This window comes from Harpia harpyja, chromosome 1 (genome assembly GCF_026419915.1).
Source record: "Harpia harpyja isolate bHarHar1 chromosome 1, bHarHar1 primary haplotype, whole genome shotgun sequence".
Taxonomy (NCBI): Eukaryota; Metazoa; Chordata; class Aves; order Accipitriformes; family Accipitridae; genus Harpia; species Harpia harpyja.
Genome location: NC_068940.1, coordinates 46247884 through 46260855, shown reverse-complemented (window position 1 = coordinate 46260855; position 12972 = coordinate 46247884). Strand labels below are relative to the sequence as shown.

The window sequence follows — 12972 nt, the reverse complement described above, 5'->3', positions numbered from 1 at the left end:
GGGCCGGGTGGCAGGTACCGAGCTTCTGCTTTCATTTATGTGTCCTTAATTTGGGAATGAAATGGCAATGGGTGAGGTCCTCCGATGCAGCCTTAACTCCGTTTCCTACCATCACTCCCCCCCTGCCTGTGCCACTCCAGCTCTAATAAACCCAATACACCCCATGCTAACATGGCTCCCATAGCTGTCACAAGGCGAGATGCTCCAGCACTGGTGCTGTGGGCTTCTTGGCCCACAGGGACCTGGGGTCTGGCTCTAGGTACATCTGGGAACACTCACCCCAGCTGCACAGGCAGGGACTCGCATGCTGCTGGCAGCCTAACTTGGAGTCCCTTCCACCACTGCAGTTGGCTCCAGGAGGTCAGCAACACTGCGTGCTGATCTTCCTTCTCGCCCCAATGACTCCCTGCCCTCCCAATCTACCAAGGAGTAGAGGTGGGCACAGCAAGCGTTCGTAGTCCCCGTGGGTGGTACGCAGGTGACAAACAGCCGACGCCTGGCTGTCCTTGCGTGCAGCCCCCCACGGTCACACCTGGCTGGATGGGAGGGGCAGCACAGCAGGGCCAAACCGGGCACGGAGCACTCAGAGTGGGGCATGGGGTGCTGTGCTGGCTCGCCATCCCCCACGGGACAGCATACACTTTTTCAGCTTGTAAGGAGGAAAGTGGCATTTTCTGCTTGTACTAACCACAATACAAATCCACCCATCCTCCAATTCCAGTGGCTTGCACCAGGAACCCCCCGGCTGCCCACTTTGGAGCTGCTCTTACCTTGGTAACATGGGTAGTGGTGGAAGTGGAGAGGGTTTCCGCAGTGGCACTGAATATGCTGGTGAGCACTTCCTTCCCAGCAGAGCTGCTGGTGATCTGCAGAAGAGAGAGCAGCGGCATCAACGGGGCCTGCCACAGGGGAGCCCCCACTGCTGGCTCCCAAAGAGCTGGGACCTTCCCACTGGGATGCACCTACGCAGCCAAGCACGGGAAGGGAGAGTGGCAAGGGAAAAAAGGACACTGCACTGTGCTTCCAACTGGACGTAGGGGTTTTGGGGGGGGCCAGGGAGAGGTTTTCACAGCTACCCCAAGCCCAGAGCTGCAGGAAGGACCTCTGCAGCAGGGAGATGATTTCATGGCTGCATTTTGCTCTTCTCCATCCATCCTAAGGGACACCCTAAGTGCAGAGCTCTCAGGCTACCTCTAAGCTTTGCCCGTCCCTGCTTTGTGTGGTGAGGGCTGGGAAGGCTGCGCTGGTGCTCCAGCCACACAGTGCCGGGTATGTTCTCCCTGCTGCACAAAGTGATGAGCCTGGGGCAGCACGTGGCGTTTGGCCAGGCTTGACTCCATCAGAATGAGGCAATTGAGTAGAAAACTTCCTTTACACAGGAAGCCCTGCTGCTGGACAGGGTTGTTCATGGTCGTCACCTCCACTGGGAGTCAGGAGACTTTGCGTGTGGCCTTGGGTGGCCAGGCAGGACACCCAGGGCTAAAGATACCTCAGCCTGCTATGAGACTGGGCTATTTTTTAGGAGCTCTCCTCCTCCAGCAGATGCTCAAGGTGCGTGTCTGGCACAGGAGAAAGGCCATGGGCAGGGGGTGCCCTGCCATCTCACTTCCCAAACTTCTGAGCATCCTTCTGCTCTTCCCAGTACCAACACACTAGCCAAGGGTGCGAGTGCTGGGAACACAGGAGGGGGCCCTGCGGGACTAACCCCAGCCACTCCCAGCACCGCAGGCCTGCCTCCCTCCCTCCCCACCACTTGGCCAGGCTGCTGGCACCACATGCCCCCCCTCACCGGTGAGAGGGAGCGAAGGTCTGTTGTGGGAACAGCCCCTTTCCCAGCCTTGGTGCTGTGATCCTGAAAGAAGAGCAGATGGGTGCATTGGCTTGGATGCAGTGCAGGGGCAAACACGGCAGGTCACCCTCCACAGACATCCCCAGTGGGGCAGGGTCATCCCCCCCAGCACAGCTGGCCCGTTGCCCTCGCCGGAGCAGAGGGACTGCAGGGGACAGCGGCTCCCCCACCTCTCAAGGGGCCAGCCCTGCTTACTGAGGTCGCCAGTGCCATCTCTGCGGTGCCAGCATGAACAGTGGCTGTGGCATCCCCGCTGCCCGGGGTGCCTCCTTCCACCTGCCGGGGCAAAGGAAACCTGGTGAGCCTGGAGGTGCCAGGGAGGGGGTGACACTCACAGGAACGTCCTTTCTGCCAGAGGAAGCTGGGGAGGGCCACGAGGCCACGGACACGTGTGGTGCAGCGTGTATGGTGGCCGTCACCCTCTGGAGACGTGCCCATGTGCCAGTGCTGCCCAGTGGCATGGCAGATGGGGCCAGGGATGCACACAGAATATCTCTGGGTGGGTTTTAGTTAGATATTTTGGGGAGTCCAGCAAGACAAGGATGAGCAGAGGCCCCCGACCACCCCACTCGGACACCTGCCATCCCAGTGCTGCTGCCCGGGGACAGGTTTTGCTGGACTGAGACTTGGCAGAGCCATCAGGGAGCAGGGCCACAGGAGGACGGAGCCACCACATCACCTGGGCTGTGTCTGTGGTGCCGATGTGGTGGAGAGCAGAGCCATCTGCTTCAGCCTTCTTCATGCCCGGCCCCAGGTCGACGGTCACAGCATCCATTTTTGGGGCTGATAACTGCAGGAGAAACACAGCAAGTCAGGCACTGGGGCACGATGCCAACAGCCCTGAGTGCTCCTTGTGCACCAGCCCCCACAAGCAGAGCATCCCTGCCCCACTCCTCTGCAAGTGCCACACACGTATGACATCCTGCAAGAATCATGCTGAGTCCTACCTGGGCAAAGAGCAGAGGCCAGGCTGCTGCCCCGGGCAGACAGCCACCATGCAAAGTGCCCTGTGTGACAGACATACCCCAAATCAGACCTGATGCTCTGTCCCTGGGGTTTTCAGAGATTTTTTGGATAGATTTATAGACACCACAGGTTAGGTTAAACTGGTCTTCAGAAGGTGGGTGAGACCCACCAAACCCATTTCACTTGTGCCCCGCAGCAGGTTTATGATCTGCACCAGCTCCCAGAGGCTGTATTTACACCCAAGGTGTCAGAAACTTGGGGGAATGGAGACAGGTTCCCAGCACTCCCCCACTACAGGAAACTGGAGCTGCCAAGGGCTCCTGAACAGGGGATGCTTAGCCAGTGCTCAGCATTCCTGAGCCAAAAGCCTCCCCTGCCCACTGCCGGCCATGGGGCAGTGTGGAGCTGATGACCCATGCCCACGGCCCCACTGTGACCCCGGAGCCCACGGCGTCAGATGCTCTGCACAAGGGTTTCCAAGCTGGCTCAGAGAAAGCTCCCTTTAATTCTGCAGCTTTTTCCTGGCTCCAGGTCTGGACTCACCCTGGCAGCTCCATGCAGCATTGGGGACTTACCTGCCAGGGCTGGAGGGCTGCCCCAGCGCTGACCAGGCAGGAGATGGCCCTGGCCCAGCACAGAGGCAAGGCTATGTTTTGTCCGAGCTGGGGCTGGCTCTATTGTCCTCTCCTGTGGTGTACACTCAAATTCCACATGCATGCTGCATGCATTTTTCTTAGCCCATTATGATTGCTCCCAGCATAGGAGTGACCCTCCACGAGCTTTGGAGCGCTCCCACAAGCTACTCCATAAATCCCTCCCAGCCCCGGCATGACCAGAGAGGTTAGTTGGCAGCACATTTCTCTTCACTACACAAACTGGTCACTGACTTCATGCAAAACACAAGGACAGAGCCGTTGGTTAGTGACACGTGCCCTTCCCAGCTGCTGACATGCTGCAGTGGTGTGAGGGACAGGGTAGGCAGCCAAACGTGGGGGATTAAGAGATGACAATGACTTCTCCTGGTTAGCAGATGCACAAAACACACAACAGAGCCATGCAACACAGACGACAGCGTGCATCAGGGGAAAACAGTTACACCGGACAGGAGCCCGGGGATGTTTGAAAGCTAGCATGCTCTTCCAAACCAGTGTGGGAGCGCACACCAGCACGGCAATACCAGGCACCAGGACAAGGAACATGGAGGCACGATGGCACTGAGACAGTCTCAGTGGAATGGCGTCCCTGTGTACCTCTAGCTGGGAGACATCTGGGCTGGGCTGGGAGACCGTCTCCCCGCCTTTGACATCCTCTTCCGGTCCAGGAACTACTTTGTCAGTGTGCTGGAAGGAAACCAGGCCTTCGTCTTCCGTTTCACTCTTGTCCTTGTCCAGCTCAGGCAGGCTCCGGGAGATGTCTTCAAAGGCTGTGCCGTGGAAGTCACCGATCACTGTGAAGTCCACCTCTGCTTCCAGGCTGGAGGTTGAACTGACCGTAATGCTGGAGCACTTGCGCTCGATGGCCAGGTGGTTGTCCTTCAGAAAGACCAAGTCCTTCTCCTGGTCCTGCTCCTCATCGCCAGTGTCACTCTCAGGAGCCCTGTGCCGAGGCGGCTTAGCTTTCTCCTCAATGCCCTCCCTCAAGCCCGCTCTCTGAATGAGACACAATGGCGGAGAGAGACGGAGACAGTGAGCACCATGTGGCATGGCAGCACTGGCAGTGCCGACGGGGGAGAGGGGAGGAGGAGGAGGAGAAAGAAGGCTGCAGCAAACATCACAGAGTCGAGTCAAACACAACTCAAGCATGGAGACTGAAACCTTTCTGACAGCAGCAACTTTGCAGGGGTGGGGTGGGGGGAGAAGGGTTATTCAATCTGATTTTGCCAAAAGTCTATCAGTAATTAGTCATCTCAAAAAAGGGTCAGTCACACAGAAAAGCTCGGCCAGCTTGGAGGCACCTCACTGCACCCAGTGGAAGCAGATGTATGCAAAACAACAGGTCTGTTAAGAGACATTCAGAAACAGCTCAGACGCCAGTGCTATCGTATGTCAGTAAGGTTGGGCACTCAAAAAAAAAACCAAACAAAGGGAAAGAGTTTGAAAGAAAAGGGCCCCAGCAGCCACGCACGGTGAAGGAGAAGCAAAGGAGTGTGCCAATTCCACTGAGCATCTCTGTGGGCCCTGCAGAGCATCACCCCAGGGGGAGGAGGACCAGCCCCGCCGGTGCTGCCCACCAGCCATGCACACCAGGGCGGCTGCCTGCACTGGGGGGGGGGGGGGTAAATCTGCCCCACCAACACAATGGTCCCCCTCCAGAGACCTCACGCAGCCAGGGGCGAGTCTTAGGGATGACCTGGTTAAGTGTTTGGTCAGTGTAATTGACAGCACGATCAGAGCCAGGGGATGCCCTCCCTCCGTTAGCTCTTCTCCAGACATGGACATACCTCTCAACTCCACCATCAGAGGGTACATTTCCCCTCACCACGCTTTGCCATGATGCCATGGGAAATCTAGACCCATGCTGGACTTTGCATCTCGCTCTAGGCAGTTCTCCCTTAGGAAGAGCTCTAAGCCCACTGATGCCAGAGAAAACCCACCTCCTGGACTCTGGTCCAAGCATTTGCAGCCAGAGCCATCCCCGCAATGGGCCAGGCTGTGCCGGCACAACCTTCCCTTGGCACTGCTGGGAGGTTGAGAGGTATGACAAATGGGGTGTCAAACAAACTCAAGAGGAACACACCTGCATACATGTTTTCGTGTGTGTGTATATGTATAAATATATACATAACAGCTCTGCAATGGGGAGAGGAGCTGGAAGCACACAGCCCTCAGCTGGTTAAGGTGAGCTTTCATACTACGGTAAGAAGCAGTTAGTAAAACAGCACTGAGACCTGGAAGACCACTGGAACAGCAGTCTTTACATTCTCTTCTTTCAGGGTGGATTTTACTGACGGGTCAGATAAATCCTTTTCTTCCCCACTTGGTTCCTGAGATTTGCTCTGGATTAGAGAAAATGGTTAGTTGTAAGGAAATGAACTCTACAGGAGCTGATCTAGCACTTAAAAGAGCGAAGAAAGCTATTTCATCATCCAGCCACCAGCTTGCTGAAGACAGGGGAGGGTGGGTAAGGCCGGCGAGCTAAGCAAGAAGGGATATCAACGTAAGAAATGCAAGGGTGAAGCTGGAAGCGTGGGCACGCTGCTGCTACGTGTGTGTGCGTGTCTGTGACAGAGTCGCAGCTCCTTCAGCCACCCCCCGTCTCCCTTTCTTGCTCCTGGTCATGAAGCTGGGGTGCCCACTCTCGGGTTTAGCGAGCGGCATTCTCCAGGGAGCCAAAATGTCGGGGGGGTCACAAAACAGAAGCTGATGAACCAACTGGCCAGCAGGTCTGCATTCAGCAAATAAGCCTGACCACACACACATACATAAAAGGACAGGGGATGCAAAGCGACTGCTGTCAGTCAATGGATGTGTGAGGAGCCACTGAACATGGTAATAAAGAGCCACACAACATGCGCATGAACTTTCCATCCGGACAGTTCATTGGAAGAGTTACCACGGCTTCTGCCAGTGTGAGTTCGCAGCCAGAGTCGGGGGAGGCCAGGTCAGCACTAGCCAGGTCAGCACTGTCTTCTCCTTCGTGCTCCAGGACAATAGAAACATCTTTCTTCAGAGAGAGAGGCTGGGAGGTGTCTCCTGAACCAGCTCCTTGCCCAAGGGCCAAGGAGCCTGCACTGGACGCAGGTCCCACCGGAGTGACTAGCATCGCCGGTGGTGAGGCAAGGCCTGTGTTCAAAAGCATGTCCTGTGCCAGACCCATCTTCCCCTTTGCTTTTGCTGATGTCTCAGCTTCAGGCACACACTCTTGTCCCTCCTGGGCTGCCCTTCGCTCTGCTTCACTTTGCTCGAACATCTTAATCTTAGAGGCCACTGAGGTTTTCCTGTAGCTCTTACTGTCCTGCCAGCTACCTGGGGCCACAGTGACATCTCCATGCTCCTGGGACACAGCTCCTGTCCTCCCAGCCACAAACATCAATGACTCAGACTCTATTTGATGTGTCCCACTGCTCGCTTGCTGCTCTTCTCTGCCTTCATAGATCAAGGTAGAGAGCCGGTATGTTTTGCTTCCTTGACACAATCCTGCTACAGTGGAGTGGGAGTGCAGAACATCAGCAGCTTCTTTGGGACAAGACTTACCCTGCGGTGGCTGCCCTGGAGCAAGGTCACTGTCCCTGGTGGTTTCTCCTACTGCAGGGCTCCTGCCCTGCAGATCTTGTCCCACATTAAACTCCAAGTCCCAAGGTGGCTCTTGCACTTTGGGATCTGTAGTGTGGAGCAGCCCTTCAGCCATGGGACCCTCTTGGGGCAGGTCTCTTATTATGGCCTCAATCTTTGGTTTTGGTTCTTCTGCCTTGGGAGGCAGCTCTTCCATGCAAGGGCTTTTGTCATCGGACAATTCTTCCATCCCACAGCCTTCATCTCTGGTCAGCTTCCCTGATGTGGGCCCTATGTCCTGGGAGAGCTCTTTTATCATGGGCTTCTCCTGAAGCAGCTCTTCTGTGGCAGGGATTTTGCTCTGGGTTCCCTTCACTGTGACAGGGCTCATGTCCTGGGCCACCTCCCCTGTGGCCGGGTCTCTGACCTGGATCAGCTCTGCTGCAGCGCCTGTGTTATTGGGTGGTCCTCCCACAACAGGACTTGCACCTTGGTGTGGTTTACATGTAGCAAAGCCCATGTCTTGGGGTTGTTCTTCAGATTCAGGACTGGCGCCACTGGGTATTGCCACCTCTGCTACAGGGCTCATGTCCTTGGGTGCTCCTTTGCCTACTACAGGGCTTGCCTCCTTGCTTTCCACCTCTGCTGAGGGATTCACAGTCTTGGGTACGCCCACACCTCTTACAGGGCTGGTGCCCTGGGACAGGTCTCTGCCCTCAGGCTCAGTGCCTGAGACTGGCTCTGCAGGGGCAGGGCTGGATTGCTGGGGAAAGGGTGTAGGGGCAGGAGTGCTGGTTTTATCCCCCTCTGACCCCACGGTGGTGGGAGGGTGGCCCTGCCGAGGCACAACTGACGAAGGTGACTTGGTCTCTATCTCTTCCATCTGAAGAACCACTCTGGCACTTCCCTCCTTGTCGCCATCTGCTCCAATCCTTCCTGAGAGCCCCTCCACTGCCATGCAGATATCCAGGCTCTGTACTGGGCTCCCTTTGTGCTCCTCAGCCCTGCGGCCATCCCCTGCCAGGCCACACGGCTTCAAGCCTCCCACTGGGCTTTGCAGATCTGTTTCCTCTTGTCCCACCTCTCGGGAACATGGCAGGGCTTCACCTCCCTCAGGTGCTTCGCAGCCTGTCAGCCCAGCAGATGCTTTCTCTTGCTGTAGAGGCAGCCCTTCCTCCTGCCCCAAGGTAGGACATTCCACCAGGCTGGTCCCATCACAGCCTGTCCCCGGCTGCTGCAGTGCTTCAGCAGATTTTCCAGACAATGCCCTGTGCTGCTGGCTTGCTGAGGAAGAGGGTTGGAAACCTTCTGCCACGGGTGCCGTGTGCCCAGATCCCTCCCTGGATGTGTTCTCAGTGGCTTCTGGTCTCTCCTCCAAGCCAGTCTCTGAGAGCAGGTGTGTTTTACTGTCCTTCTCCTCTCCCTCTGGGTCTCCTAAGTAGATGATCCTCTGGGTTGCAGAAGTCTCTGAGCTCTCATCACTAGCCTTCACTTTAATTTTAATGAGCTCTGTGGCTGTGGCCAGCACTCTGGCCTCCTGCTTCCTGGAGGCTGCAGAAGCACGCTCCTTGGAGACCACCTCGCTTTCTCCCTGGGGAGGCTCTGGCCCCAAAATTTTGGCCCTCTGCCTCTCTTCAGGCTGCTGACATGGCTTGGGCAGACCTGGCTCACTGGTGATTGCTTCCTCGCCCTCCTCCTGGGGCTCCTCTGCACTCTCAGCTGACAGGTGCTCTGCCTCCTGGCTGGGCTCCCCCCTGGCTTCCTTCTCATAGATCTCATCCTCCCAGACAGACTCAAAATCCTCTGGACTAGCGATCATTTTTGCTCTCGTCCGGGTATCCAGGGATGCATCTGGTGGCTCTTCCTGGCCTGCCACTTCCTTGGCTTTCCCTACTGCCATCTCCACTTTCGATACGCTCGCACTCATTTTCACCTCTGAGGTACCTGCATGTGCTTCTTCTTTCTTGACTCCCAGAGCTTTCTTTAGAGCTACCGCTTCCAGCCTAGGAGTTTCTCTCTCTATAAATACCCAATGCTCCGAGCCCTGCATTGCAATTGGAGCAAGAAGAGTTAGCATCAAACATACTTTACCTAACTGCTGATGACTGCTGTCATGAGTAACAGAAAGCTGATCTGCCTTGGACAGGGCTGACTAAATTATTATTATTATTATTCATGCAAGAGTTGAGGCAGGGTCTATACAGAGAGCCTGGCAACTTGCTGATGGACAGAATAAGGGCGCTGATGCCATGACGGGGACTGAGCTCCTCTAGCCTCTCCAGGGACCATGTTTTGCTCTGGGCAGTGGCTCACTGACATACCTGCAGTATCTGCAGCTTTGTTGGAAGTACAGAAGCGGAAGCAATGCTCCCAGCAGACACATTAACAGCCATCAGGGCATCTCTCATGAGGCAGGGGAACACAGCTGGTTAAACCCAACTGGGACTCCCCATCTGACTCCTGGTTTTAGCTGGCTCTAGCAATCTCCATGAGCAAAGGGTGAGATTTCATTGTAGGCAACGGTGTTTTGAGTAGCTTCACTCTCAGCTTCATCCACATGCCCTAAGACTATGTCAGACTGCCAGGAACATAAGCAGGAAAAGAAACCACCTTTAGGCATCAGAAAGGCCCTTTCCCCTTCCTACCAGATGCTGCAGTCAGGTTCACTCCAAAGTCCATCCTTTCTTTCCAGCTCTCCAGGGAAATCTCATCAGAAGCAATTATTTAGCAGAGGTTTCTAGCAATGCTGAAACCAAGCAGTTCAGAAAATGTAACCTGTAAAAGGTTACCTGTGAAATGTAAAAGAATACCACACGCTTAGCCACTGAGACAGCTACAGGTACTGCAGCAAGGACCAAGCAAAGGTTGTGGAGCATCCTGCAGCAAGGACACAGTGGGTGTGTGATATACCACACAGTATATCTGTGCTGCTGTGCAGGGGAGGATGCTAGATTACTGTTACTACATACGCTTTGTACATTCACAGGTTTGTCCTGCAAGACAGCTAAAGACTTCACAAGTCTCAAGAACAAAGCACTGCTAAAATTCAACTGCTTCTGGAACAGAAGGTAGAAAGAGAAGACAGCAGCAGGAAAACATTTGCACCGACAAGGAAGCCCAGCAGCATCCCCAGCCATCCTACTGTGGGCAGCACACGCATGAAGGGCATTGCTGTGGGCATCGGGGATGGTCCTGTGGAGTTCACCATGGGGCTGGCTCTGCCCATGACACAGGCTGCCTGGGCACCTGCCTGCGGGCAGAGCCAGTGTCACTTCTGCAGGCTGGGCAAGACTGACCCTCTGTGGCACCAGGATGCACTCCAGCCCCAGTGATTGGGAAGACTGGCTGCCCACTCCCCGCTCAAACTAGGAAAAATAATCCATGAAAACATGAGCCATGCCCCACGCAGGGATGTCTGGGTGAACGTCTGGAGCAGTTGCACTCGAAATGGAAACCTGATAACTGATATTGAATAAGGGCAGACAGGGAGACAGAGGGAAGCAGAGCGAGAGGGAAGGGAAAAGAAGGTGAGATTAGAGGAGAGAGAGAAAGGACGAAAAACAATTACTAGTGGAAGGGCTTCCACAAGGAGGGGAATCAGAAATTGGTGAAAGCCCCTGGCAGAAAAATGTCACCTCCAAGCTCCTGCCTTCTTTACCAGCTGCCAAAGAAAGCAAAGCTCCCTAGGCACAGTGCCCCAGGCCTTGCCTTGGCAGCACCCAGGAAAGCAGCAGACCTCATGCCTGCCGCCCTGCCCCTGGCTCTGGCAAAAGTGTGGCTGCCCCCCAAAAATCCCCAAGGAGTGCCAGCAGGGCTGTGCCTGGCAGGGAGGCATCCCAGGGGCTGTGTGTGGGTATGGCCTGCAGCCGGGCCCCTGCGGGAACACCGAGCCACCTGAGGGCAGAAGTGGGTGCAGGCTCTTCGCGCTGCGAGGGCAGCTGCCAGAATGGCACACGTGCATTGCAAGCCATGCCACACATATGGCAGCAAGGACACCCTCCTCCACAGATGGAAGACAGATCCTTCCTTGCCAGGGACTCTGCCATGGCATCTGCACCGTGCCACAGCCAGGCAGCCCTCTGTACCTGCGCTGGAGGAGCCAGGTCTTCAGGAGACTTGTCCCACGCCAGCTCCCTACAGCATCGCTTGCACAAGCCTCTCCAATATCCCTTTACCCTGTGCTCCCAAGCACCATCTGCTCTCCAGGTGCCTTCCTCCACACTTGCCTCCAATGCAGGTTTTATTTCTTCCTAGTCCATGGAAATCGCAACAGAGGCAGTCAGTGACTGCCAGGAGCTCCAGGTTGCACCTATGTCTTTCACAGTTGGGTTTGACCCATGAAAGCAACGTTATCACTAACTCAGCGGCTGCACTGGGTCTGCTGGGAAGCCCGGGGTGGTCTCTGGCATTCCCTCAACACCAGTCTTCCCGTTCAGTAGCGATGCTTGTGGGCGATTCAACCAGAAGACTGCTTACTTTCCTGAGGGTACAGCAGCTTCTCTTCTGCTCCTGCAGTGCAGTCTCATCACTAAACCCTTTCTGCAGACAAGGCAAGGATGGACAGGTTGTGAGCACGTGTACAAATCTCTTCAGCGAAGCCTTCTCGTCCCCCTTCTCTGGCTGCAAACCAGAGCCCTTTGGAGGAAACCTTCCCTGGACAAAGATGATGAGTTTCTTCAGGCTCCTTCTCTGACCTAAGGCTTGAGATAGATGTTGTAGATCAAAAAGCCTTAAGACAAGTCTTCTGAAGCCTGGAACAATGTGTTCATCCATGGCAGCACCTCTTAACCAGTAAAGAAAACCCAAAAGGTCCAGATTTATTTCTAAACCAGCTTCTTTCTCAAACTTTGTTGGGATGAGCACCGCCCACTCCAAGGGAACAGCCAACTACTGTGGTGTGATCTGAACTCTGCTCCAGAGGGCTCAACGCCAGCTCCGGCCACAGCTCTGGTTCCACAGCCCATGGCAGCCCTTGTGTCTCCAGAGCTTGAGGACTCTTGGGGATGTTCGAAACAAGTATCTGGATACTTGGGTATGTCCTCCAGGGAAGAAGAGAACTTCTGGAGCTTTGGAAGTCAGTAGGCTGGCAGGACAGAGTGTGTGCCAAGGCAGGAGCTGAGTGTAAGAAGTGATGATGCTGGGAAGGATCTGTCCGCAGAGCAACCTTAACTTCCCAGGGGATAATTTACTTTCACACTTCCTGCCCCCCCAAAGCATCTGCTCTAGGAACAGGAGCATTTGGGAAGGCCATTCTCACTGTGGCCTACACATCACAACAGAAAGCAAGCTGATGGAAAGGAAAGAAACAACAGCATGGAGCAGAGACAGCCTTCCGCCCCTGCCAACAAGGCCCAAAACTTGGACAGAGCCCAGGGCAGGCAGGAGGCTTCTCCCTTTGCCGTCTTTCTTTGCTCCTGAGGGAGACCCAGCTCACCTGAGAGGAAAGCACGAGCCTCACGACAAGGAGGGGAGCATGAATCTGAGACATTGAGATACTGGGTTGCTTTGTCACCCAAAGCTGAAGAGACTCCCAGCACCTCCCAGCCCAGCATTCCGGTCCTCCAGGAGTGAGGACTGAGGGATGGAGGGGAGGGTGGAGACGCATATAGCTGGGGATGACAGATAATCCAGCCTCAGCACTGAGTGACTTTCTGGCTGAGTGTGATGAGAGCTCCCAGCTCCACAGATGTGCTGTCCTCATGTCATCACCCTCTTGGGGCCACAAATTCCTCATGGCAACCACACGCCAGGAGAGGACAAATTCTTACATATCAGCTGCTGAGTCTCAGCCACCAATGCCTGGTGAGAAATCACCAGTGAGGCCACCTCAGCACCTGCACCCCAGTGCAGCCCTGGCACCCCAAGGGTCTCCGGAGGGTGGAGGGGAAGACTCTCTGAATCAAGAGATGTGTGCGCACCTCACTTCTGCCGTTTCTGTCCACCAGC

At 55.4% G+C, this 12972-nt stretch overlaps 1 protein-coding gene across 15 annotated transcripts in view; it reads right to left on the bottom strand.

The window, feature by feature from the left end:
• The window catches only part of EPB41L1 (erythrocyte membrane protein band 4.1 like 1), a 73852-nt gene that overhangs the window by 5691 nt on the left and 55189 nt on the right, over positions 1 to 12972 (bottom strand). For 6 of the 15 annotated variants that reach the window (XM_052790918.1, XM_052790964.1, XM_052790952.1 and 3 more), the window contains 7 exons: positions 6368 to 9070; positions 5703 to 5810; positions 4066 to 4464; positions 2529 to 2639; positions 2045 to 2125; positions 1790 to 1852; positions 771 to 866 (listed from right to left, as the gene is read on the bottom strand). In XM_052790918.1, coding sequence (XP_052646878.1) covers positions 771 to 866; positions 1790 to 1852; positions 2045 to 2125; positions 2529 to 2639; positions 4066 to 4464; positions 5703 to 5810; positions 6368 to 9070 — 3561 coding nt within the window. The remainder of the gene's footprint in view (positions 1 to 770; positions 867 to 1789; positions 1853 to 2044; positions 2126 to 2528; positions 2640 to 4065; positions 4465 to 5702; positions 5811 to 6367; positions 9071 to 12972) is intronic. The other 9 variants (XM_052790995.1, XM_052790996.1, XM_052791005.1 and 6 more) reach the window with 6 other exon arrangements.